At 35.6% G+C, this 11,658-nt stretch overlaps 1 protein-coding gene across 1 annotated transcript; it reads left to right on the forward strand.

Annotated features, from left to right (window-relative positions):
- The first annotated feature begins 2,357 nt into the window (after window positions 1-2,357).
- Window positions 2,358-3,410, forward strand: LOC146725341 (hydroxysteroid dehydrogenase-like protein 2). Its single transcript, XM_085496409.1, has 2 exons — window positions 2,358-2,574; window positions 3,013-3,410. The coding sequence occupies exons 1-2, from the start codon at window positions 2,382-2,384 to the stop codon at window positions 3,252-3,254; spliced, it is 435 nt and encodes a 144-aa protein (XP_085352535.1). The 5' UTR covers window positions 2,358-2,381; the 3' UTR covers window positions 3,255-3,410.
- Window positions 3,411-11,658: the final 8,248 nt, after the last annotated feature.

The following is an 11,658-nucleotide window of genomic DNA, read 5'->3' on the forward strand; positions in this document are numbered from 1 at the left end:
TGTGTGCATAAACACCCCTGAGATCACCTTTCATGTGTGCATAAAGACCCCTGAGATCACCTTTCATGTGTGCATAAAGACCCCTGAGATCACCTTTCATGTGTGCATAAAGACCCCTGAGATCACCTTTCATGTGTGCATAAAGACCCCTGAAATTGCCTTTCATGTGTGCATAAAGACCCCTGAGATCACCTTTCTTGTGTGCATAAAGACCCCTGAGATCACCTTTCATGTGTGCATAAAGACCCCTGAAATTGCCTTTCATGTGTGCATAAAGACCCCTGAGATCACCTTTCATGTGTGCATAAACACCCCTGAGATCACCTTTCATGTGTGCATAAACACCCCTGAGATCACCTTTCATGTGTGCATAAATACCCCTGAGATCACCTTTCATGTGTGCATAAAGACCCCTGAGATCACCTTTCATGTGTGCATAAATCCCCTTGAAATCACTTTTGATGTGTGCATAAAGACCCCTGAGATCACCTTTCATGTGTGCATAAAGACCCCTGAGATCACCTTTCATGTGTGCATAAATACCCCTGAGATCACCTTTCATGTGTGCATAAAGACCCCTGAGATCACCTTTCATGTGTGCATAAAGACCCCTGAGATCACCTTTCATGTGTGCATAAACACCCTTGAGATCACCTTTGATGTGTGCATAAACACCCCTGAGATCACCTTTCATGTGTGCATAAACACCCCTGAGGTCACCTTTCATGTGTGCATAAACACCCCTGAGATCACCTTTCATGTGTGCATAAATACCCTTGAAATCACCGTTCATGTGTGCATAAAGACCCCCGAGATCACCTTTCATGTGTGCATAAATACCCCTGAGATCACCTTTCATGTGTGCATAAAGACCCCTGAGATCACCTTTCATGTGTGCATAAAGACCCCTGAGATCACCTTTCATGTGTGCATAAACACCCTTGAGATCACCTTTGATGTGTGCATAAACACCCCTGAGATCACCTTTCATGTGTGCATAAACACCCCTGAGGTCACCTTTCATGTGTGCATAAACACCCCTGAGATCACCTTTCATGTGTGCATAAATACCCTTGAAATCACCGTTCATGTGTGCATAAAGACCCCCGAGATCACCTTTCATGTGTGCATTATCTTATCATTACCCTATCATATTTAATGTGTCTGTTAACACCTCTGGGATTGCCTCTGATGTGTTCATAAACACCCCTCCGATCATCTTTGATGTGTCCGTAGACACTTTTGAGACCACTTTTGATGTGATGATGAGATATTGTCCTTGGTTTGTCTGTAAACACCCCAGAAATTGCATTTGATATGTATGTAAACACCTCTGAGATCATTTCCACTTGTAATCATAATTATTTCAATTAATATGTGATAAAGTTATGTTTTCTTGGTGATTAATTTGTCTTTATACAATATAATTATACTTTTATACTTTAAATTTGCAATTTATTGGGGGAAGTTTTATTTTTTTAGTTTAACTGCCATTTTATTTTTATTATTGCTGTTTATGACTATTTAGCTCCGCTGTCACTGTAGATGACAGAGTGGAGCTGTTCAAATAGGTGATTGGCCATCGTCGTCCGTCCATCAACAATTACATTTTCGACTTCTTCTTGAAAACTACCAGCTCAATTGCTTTGATACATAGTATGTAGATACCTTGGGTGAAGTCAGATTTCTTCATTTCATGATGATAACTTAAATTTTTTTATTTTTGGTAAAAAACAATACTTTTGGCATCTTCTTGAAAACTAGCTGCTCAATTGCTTTGATACTTAGTATTTAGGTACATTGGGAGAACCTTTGGCATATTTCTTCATTTTGTGATGACATCAGATCTTCAATTCTCCATTTTTGGCGAATACTTTTGTCATTTTTGGTAAAAAAAATGCTTTTTTAGAATTCTTCTTGAAAACTACCAGATAAATAAACTCAGAACATTCACTGTTAGGCACTTCTTACTTATTCCTTGCTATTCGTTGTTCATTTTGTAACATCAAAGATCAATGACCTCGGAATTGTGAAACACCTTAATTAATTATTTTAACACTGTCTGAACTCCCAAAACATCTTTAAATGCATGTTATCTGGGTATAGTTGGACACTGACTTTTTCACCGGCAATTTGATATTCAGTATTACCCGGTATGTTTTTTACTTCTATTATTGCATATACAAATAATTTCTATGATCCACTATATGTGTTTTAAGTAAAGGCAATGTTTTGTTTATGTTTGCTTTTCTATGAGTAGCAGACTCTATGTCACCTGTTTATAGTGAATATTATTTGTTAATTCTGTTTGTTATTTTTAATTATTCACATTTTATACTGAGATGTTTATATTTTTTTATTTATTTTTAGGACACTCACTGATGCCAGATTTTTTCTTGGATATTGATAGCCCAATCGGGAGTGAATCTGAAAAGCAGGATGTCAGTCAGACCAATTCGAGTGAAACTGCCACCACTGATACTGAGACAGCCAAAACATTTGATCAAATTAAGACATTAATGAGTGAAGAATTGGTGACTAAAATAGGAGCAATATACCAATTTGATATAAAAGGTAAGTGTCATTTAAGTAACAAACCCACAAATTACTACATTGTATTCTTCTCATAGATTGAAATAGTCATTTTTGTTCTACTATTCCATCCATCCCTGCAGAAGCTGCTAGCCTAAGCTTCCACCATTCCATTTTTCCACCATTTAATCCCTTCGCAAGCTGTTAGACTGTCTCTGCACTTCCCTCCCATTATTCCATCCCTAAACTGTCTCAACGCTTCCCGAGTCTGCTGCTGCTTCCAATATTTCTCAGTACCCACTCATTTTACCATTTCATCTCCCAAGAATCTTTCAGTTGCACCATATTTCAGATTTTTCCACATTTGTTATCCGTCTTTTGAAGACCAATATTATCTAATGTATTAACAACAGTAACAATTTTGAACACTTTAAATAAAACTGTTTTGATCATATTTTTATATTTTGCTATCACCTACAGGAGATGAAGCTGGGACATGGTATCTGGATCTTAAGAACAATTCCGGGTCACTTGGAACGGGCGAACCACCAAATGTGAAAGCTGATTGCACTATGACAATGAAAAGCTCAGATTTCAATAAAATGTTTGCTGGAAAATTGAAACCAGCAACTGCTTTCATGATGGGTAAACTGAAGATTAAAGGAGATATGGGCAAGGCCATGAAGCTAGAAAAGCTACTTAAAGATACCAAATCGAATTAATTGATTAAAATATAAAATATGTAACATAACTATTGTTAAATGTCCTGGAGTTTTGTTTGGTGCCAGAAATGTGAATATTTTATTAGTCAATACTCCAATATATATATCAATGCAATTGTTAATGTGTTGGCTGCTGTAATAAAACAAAACTAAAAATTCTGTGTGGTTTCCATTACTCTCATACAAGTGAGTCTGTTCAAACAAAATGGGAATCAACCTGAAAGGTGTTATGTCCATGTATTACCTACATTGATGTAAACATAGTCTCCAAGACAGGCCATGTTCAGCGACTGACATATTTTTGCATGTTAATTAGATAATTTACGCTTACATACATCTTGTTTGTGCATAACAATATATCATCAAAGTAAATATACAAGTCCAATAACACAAACAGAAGGCATGACACGTACACTACAATCTCACCAAACATTCCATAAGTACACCACACTCACTAAATCAGTAAGGGAAATTTGTATGGACCTCATCTGAAATGATGATGTAATATGTTTTGTTGCAAAAATGCAGTTGAGTATGAAAGTACTTTCTTTAAATGTGAGGGAAATTGGATAGAAAATTTTGTTCATGTGGTTGAGGGAAGCCAAATCGAACATCATAATGTTACAAGAGCCTCAGTAATAGTGAATGTGCCAAATCGAACATCATAATGTTACAAGAGCCTCAGTAATAGTGAATGTGCCAAATTGAACATCATAATGTTACAAGAGCCTCAGTAATAGTGAATGTGCCAAATCGAACATCATAATGTTACAAGAGCCTCAGTAATAGTGAATGTGCCAAATTGAACATCATAATGTTACAAGAGCCTCGGTAATAGTGAATGTGCCAAATCGAACATCATAATGTTACAAGAGCCTCAGTAATAGTGAATGTGCCAAATTGAACATCATAATGTTACAAGAGCCTCAGTAATGGTGAATGTGCCAAATTGAACATCATAATGTTACAAGAGCCTCGGTAATGGTGAATGTGCCAAATCGAACATCATAATGTCACAAGAGCCTCGGTAATAGTGAATGTGCCAAATCGAACATCATAATGTTACAAGAGCCTCAGTAATAGTGAATGTGCCAAATTGAACATCATAATGTTACAAGAGCCTCAGTAATGGTGAATGTGCCAAATTGAACATCATAATGTTACAAGAGCCTCGGTAATGGTGAATGTGCCAAATCGAACATCATAATGTTACAAGAGCCTCAGTAATAGTGAATGTGCCAAATCGAACATCATAATGTTACAAGAGCCTCGGTAATAGTGAATGTGCCAAATCGAACATCATAATGTTACAAGAGCCTCGGTAATAGTGAATGTGCCAAATCGAACATCATAATGTTACAAGAGCCTCAGTAATAGTGAATGTGCCAAATCGAACATCATAATGTTACAAGAGCCTCAGTAATAGTGAATGTGCCAAATCGAACATCATAATGTTACAAGAGCCTCAGTAATGGTGAATGTGCCAAATCGAACATCATAATGTTACAAGAGCCTCAGTAATAGTGAATGTGCCAAATCGAACATCATAATGTTACAAGAGCCTCAGTAATAGTGAATGTGCCAAATCGAACATCATAATGTTACAAGAGCCTCGGTAATAGTGAATGTTCCAAATCGAACATCGTAATGTTACAAGAGCCTCGGTAATTGTGAATGTGCCAAATCGAACATCATAATGTTACAAGAGCCTCAGTAATAGTGAATGTGCCAAATCGAACATCATAATGTTACAAGAGCCTCAGTAATAGTGAATGTGCCAAATCGAACATCATAATGTTACAATAGCCTCAGTAATGGTGAATGTGCCAAATCGAACATCATAATGTTACAAGAGCCTCAGTAATAGTGAATGTGCCAAATCGAACATCATAATGTTACAAGAGCCTCAGTAATAGTGAATGTGCCAAATCGAACATCATAATGTTACAAGAGCCTCGGTAATCGTGAATGTGCCAAATCGAACATCGTAATGTTACAAGAGCCTCGGTAATTGTGAATGTGCCAAATCGAACATCATAATGTTACAAGAGCCTCAGTAATAGTGAATGTGCCAAATCGAACATCATAATGTTACAAGAGCCTCAGTAATAGTGAATGTGCCAAATCGAACATCGTAATGTTACAAGAGCCTCAGTAATAGTGAATGTGCCAAATCGAACATCATAATGTTACAAGAGCCTCAGTAATAGTGAATGTGCCAAATCGAACATCATAATGTTACAAGAGCCTCGGTAATAGTGAATGTGCCAAATCGAACATCGTAATGTTACAAGAGCCTCAGTAATAGTGAATGTGCCAAATCGAACATCATAATGTTACAAGAGCCTCAGTAATAGTGAATGTGCCAAATCGAACATCATAATGTTACAAGAGCCTCGGTAATAGTGAATGTGCCAAATCGAACATCATAATGTTACAAGAGCCTCAGTAATAGTGAATGTGCCAAATCGAACATCATAATGTTACAAGAGCCTCGGTAATAGTGAATGTGCCAAATCGAACATCATAATGTTACAAGAGCCTCAGTAATAGTGAATGTGCCAAATCGAACATCATAATGTTACAAGAGCCTCGGTAATAGTGAATGTGCCAAATCGAACATCATAATGTTACAAGAGTCTCAGTAATAGTGAATGTGCCAAATCGAACATCATAATGTTACAAGAGCCTCGGTAATAGTGAATGTGCCAAATCGAACATCATAATGTTACAAGAGCCTCAGTAATAGTGAATGTGCCAAATCGAACATCATAATGTTACAAGAGCCTCAGTAATGGTGAATGTGCCAAATCGAACATCATAATGTTACAAGAGCCTCAGTAATAGTGAATGTGCCAAATCGAACATCATAATGTTACAAGAGCCTCAGTAATAGTGAATGTGCCAAATCGAACATCATAATGTTACAAGAGCCTCGGTAATAGTGAATGTTCCAAATCGAACATCGTAATGTTACAAGAGCCTCGGTAATTGTGAATGTGCCAAATCGAACATCATAATGTTACAAGAGCCTCAGTAATAGTGAATGTGCCAAATCGAACATCATAATGTTACAAGAGCCTCAGTAATAGTGAATGTGCCAAATCGAACATCATAATGTTACAAGAGCCTCAGTAATGGTGAATGTGCCAAATCGAACATCATAATGTTACAAGAGCCTCAGTAATAGTGAATGTGCCAAATCGAACATCATAATGTTACAAGAGCCTCAGTAATAGTGAATGTGCCAAATCGAACATCATAATGTTACAAGAGCCTCGGTAATCGTGAATGTGCCAAATCGAACATCGTAATGTTACAAGAGCCTCGGTAATTGTGAATGTGCCAAATCGAACATCATAATGTTACAAGAGCCTCAGTAATAGTGAATGTGCCAAATCGAACATCATAATGTTACAAGAGCCTCAGTAATAGTGAATGTGCCAAATCGAACATCGTAATGTTACAAGAGCCTCAGTAATAGTGAATGTGCCAAATCGAACATCATAATGTTACAAGAGCCTCAGTAATAGTGAATGTGCCAAATCGAACATCATAATGTTACAAGAGCCTCGGTAATAGTGAATGTGCCAAATCGAACATCGTAATGTTACAAGAGCCTCAGTAATAGTGAATGTGCCAAATCGAACATCATAATGTTACAAGAGCCTCAGTAATAGTGAATGTGCCAAATCGAACATCATAATGTTACAAGAGCCTCGGTAATAGTGAATGTGCCAAATCGAACATCATAATGTTACAAGAGCCTCAGTAATAGTGAATGTGCCAAATCGAACATCATAATGTTACAAGAGCCTCGGTAATAGTGAATGTGCCAAATCGAACATCATAATGTTACAAGAGCCTCAGTAATAGTGAATGTGCCAAATCGAACATCATAATGTTACAAGAGCCTCGGTAATAGTGAATGTGCCAAATCGAACATCATAATGTTACAAGAGCCTCAGTAATAGTGAATGTGCCAAATCGAACATCATAATGTTACAAGAGCCTCAGTAATAGTGAATGTGCCAAATCGAACATCATAATGTTACAAGAGCCTCAGTAATGGTGAATGTGCCAAATCGAACATCATAATGTTACAAGAGCCTCAGTAATAGTGAATGTGCCAAATCGAACATCATAATGTTACAAGAGCCTCAGTAATAGTGAATGTGCCAAATCGAACATCATAATGTTACAAGAGCCTCAGTAATGGTGAATGTGCCAAATCGAACATCATAATGTTACAAGAGCTTCAGTAATAGTGAATGTGCCAAATCGAACATCATAATGTTACAAGAGCCTCGGTAATAGTGAATGTGCCAAATCGAACATCATAATGTTACAAGAGCCTCAGTAATGGTGAATGTGCCAAATCGAACATCATAATGTTACAAGAGCTTCAGTAATAGTGAATGTGCCAAATCGAACATCATAATGTTACAAGAGCCTCGGTAATAGTGAATGTGCCAAATTGAACATCATAATGTTACAAGAGCCTCAGTAATGGTGAATGTGCCAAATCGAACATCATAATGTTACAAGAGCCTCGGTAATAGTGAATGTGCCAAATCGAACATCATAATGTTACAAGAGCCTCAGTAATGGTGAATGTGCCAAATCGAACATCATAATGTTACAAGAGCCTCGGTAATAGTGAATGTGCCAAATTTTGGGGAAGGCAGTTAAAGGGCGATATGAATTTTTCACATGGGGGGGGGGGGTAATAGTGTTATTACCATCTTCAGAAATGTCTGTGCTGATGTGCATAATGTGGTTGTTCATCCAATTATATATGTGGTAGTCTTGATAAATACATATGCCCCAAGCAATGAAACTAATCGTGTACACTTCGTCAGTACTAAATGCATATAATTCACTGGATATTGTATTTTATTGTAACATTGTTACATATTTTTTATTGATGTGAGAGAATTTTGGGAATCATTCATTATGCTTTAGAGAAATAAATTAAATCCACATAGATTTCCCAACCTTAAACAAATTATGTTTCCTGACAAAGACTACTATTGTCTGTTAAACTTCTTTATCTTGGTGGCAAGAAAGCATCAGTGGAGGTATAGAAAACAAAAAGTAAATGTTATTGCTTATGAAAGGCATGTTCAATATTTCCAAGAGATAGAATATAATATTGCGTCAAGGAGAAACAAGTTTTCAAATAAAAAACTGTTGAACGGAATTGTTATAAAAACCAGCTTTAGTCCCTAGCATATCGAACAAGCTTCAAAGAAATACCCTTTAGGTTTGAGAGAGCAGTCAGTATAATGCTGTGAAGGTGTGGACAATTAATGATGAAATTAAAATAATCTTGTTGACATACAGTCCGGTACTAGAAAGCCATTGGAGTCAAATGCAAGGTACAGATCTAATTTGTAGAGATCATGTCTGGTACGAATACAAAAAATCAACAAGCAAAAATCATACATTTCTGATATTCCGGAACCAGATCCATGTTGTGTATGATTGGATTTTGATTACTGCTGCTTGTTATCTGTGACAAGCATTTACTTTTATAATAATAATAATCTTTATTTCATAATTATATTCTTATTTGGATATTGACTTAGAAAAACGAAAATTACAATAACGATGAAAAACTGAGGAAGTAGGAAAAATTAAAAAAAAAAACAGTTATAAATGTAGCTTGCTAAATACATTATGTCACATATACAGTAGTGTCATGGCAGACATTTAATGTTAAAAATTCATCAAAATCAAGCATTTTTTGTATGCCATTCCGGATTTGGGTCTCAGTAGCGTTTATATGCATTCCTTTCAAACTTGGTACATACATCGCATATTATGGATCCTTGATGCACGTCACTTTGTTTTTCTGCGGCCAAAATATCTGTGGCTGAAATGTCCGCGGCTGAAAGCGGAACACATTTTTGTTATAGCGTAAACAGCAGCGGAGCCGTCGACGCGTCCATTATGTACTATATGTTGACTTCGTTCCCGAGTGTGAACGCAGCCATACATGGTTAGCTGTAATCGCAGTCCATATATTGTAGCCTGAATAGAATAGAATAGAATAGAATAGAATAGAATAGAATAGAATAGATCTTTTGTTAAATATTTCTATTATAAAATCAGAGGAGTTAATATGACTTTCTTTGACATTGCTTACTGGTTTAAGTTTTTGCACAAATTTCTGCTCGGTTTCAAAATATGTGCAACGCTAAAATGTAATATTTTTCTTCTCAATTCTGTCTCTGCACATTGTAGTTTATTTATTCTTATATTAGCTCCAGCTTGAGTATTATCAATTGTATTTCTAAGTTACGGTCACCAAGGTTACAGTGCACACCACTCTCCTTGTTTATTTACTATTGAGGCAAAATAAGAAATTTGATCAATATGAATTTACACTAAACCTGCTTGAACAATGGATTGAATAAAGTTCAAATTAGTCATATTAGATTATAAACTAAACTTTACTTTTTACTGTTGATTTATTTCAACTTTATTGCACAACAACCGATAGAAAGTGCAGTATCGCGCAAATACTAAACAATAATAGATGAAAATATCGGCGAATCATCAGAGAGATAGCGAATCTATCAAGCAATGTTTATGCAGTTGAATTTGTTCACCTCGAAAAACGTTAATTTAAGTCGTATAGACCATAAGATGGTATCGGTGAACCCGGCCTCTCCCTTCGCAAAGTGGCGTGTTCGTCATTAGACGTATAGGGGTGAATTAGCTTTATAAAATACCTAGTTTACACAACAAAAATCAACAAACTACAATAATTATTACAAAAAAACAATTGATATATGTAGGTAATAATATTGAAAAATATACATATATGAAATAATAATTTAAAAAAATAAGCAATAAACAGTAAATCAATGAAAGATGGAAATGAAGGAAAAAAACGTATTAAAGGAGAAAAGTATTTATGTTAATTTACCAGAAGATGTTGCTGTCTAAGGTTCGTGTTATTTTTGATAAATTGGGCAGCTCGTATTTGTACATTCAGATTTTTATCACCCATTAATTTAACAAAATTGTTGTAGTCACTCATATTCGTGAAGTTTATAATGTGCTAAGTCTCTTCAAATAGTGCTTTCCGCGATTTTTCGTAAAAGAGGCATTCAATCATGAAATGTTACTCATATCTACTTTGTTATTTGAACACAGTTGGCAGATTCTCTTTTTCCTATTTCGGTTTTTGGTTTGGTGTACCTCCCTGTTTCAATTTTTAGTTTATGATTGCGCAGACGGAACCTACTTAGACATTCACGTAGTTCGGCATTCTTTATTTTGATCACATAATTTTCTAAAGTAAATTCATTTTTTTGTATGTTCTGAGTTTATTTCTTCTGTTATTGTTATTTTGGTTATCATCAGTCCCTATGTTAATTTCCCTTTTCCAGTATAATTTATATATTTTTTTCAACTTCCAAACCTAATTTCTTGGTTTTTCTGTCGTTCAGTATAGTTGTTGTTTCGATAATTTGTGGTTGGTTTATTTCAGTTAACAGTGTAGTTATGGTACTGTACCATGCTGTTTTATTGTTTGTTCATAATTGCTGCCTCCCTTACCAATTCATTCCATGTATTTATTACTCTGTTGAAGTTAATTAATTGTTTTTTGATGAATACGTCGAGTGGGTATTTTCCCAGTTTCCCATAAATACCCAAGATTGATGTGTTCTTCCTGACTCCTAAAACAAAACGACAAAAGTTTAGGTGAATTTCTTCCACACTTGATTTGTATGTGCTTTCGTGGCCCCAGATGTCACTTCCATAAACTAGTATGGGTCTAATTAGTTTATCGAAAAGGGATAGAATTGTAAGTGGATTTAAATTTGTCTTATGTCCAAGTTTTGCTTTTAAACTAAATAAAGCTTTTTGGCCTTTTAGTTTTAATACTATCTACATGCACTCAAAAATATTGCAATTATATTTGGCATCAGTGAAATTGTTATAAAACAAGTTATGACATTATTTACCGAGTCTGGGTATGATATCTTGATGTCGTCATAGCAAGGAGTCTATAAATTGCAAATTTCAGATTTACACCGAACATATATAACACCCTCTTTTGTATTTGAAAAAAACGATCAAACATATACTGTGCTAAATGCATATAGTATGCCGTATAACATTTTGACTCTGAGGGGATGTCCGAATATTGCTTTTAAAAACAGTGGGGATAGAGTAAGGTGATTAACAAGGTGATGAGACATTCTCGTATTATCCCAGGGGATAAGGCATAATATATTTAGCAACTCGAGTGGTCATTCTTGTCCGCGCATATGAAATGTATTAGGCTGTTCCCATTTCGCATCAGCAACGGAAACGCAATATGTAAAACCACTGTAATGTTGAAATACAATTTTCTGAGAGCAATAACTTTATAAATGTAATATTT

The sequence above is a fragment of the Saccoglossus kowalevskii genome, unplaced genomic scaffold, assembly GCF_978046115.1.
Source record: "Saccoglossus kowalevskii unplaced genomic scaffold, keSacKowa6.1 SCAFFOLD_313, whole genome shotgun sequence".
Taxonomy (NCBI): domain Eukaryota; kingdom Metazoa; phylum Hemichordata; class Enteropneusta; family Harrimaniidae; genus Saccoglossus; species Saccoglossus kowalevskii.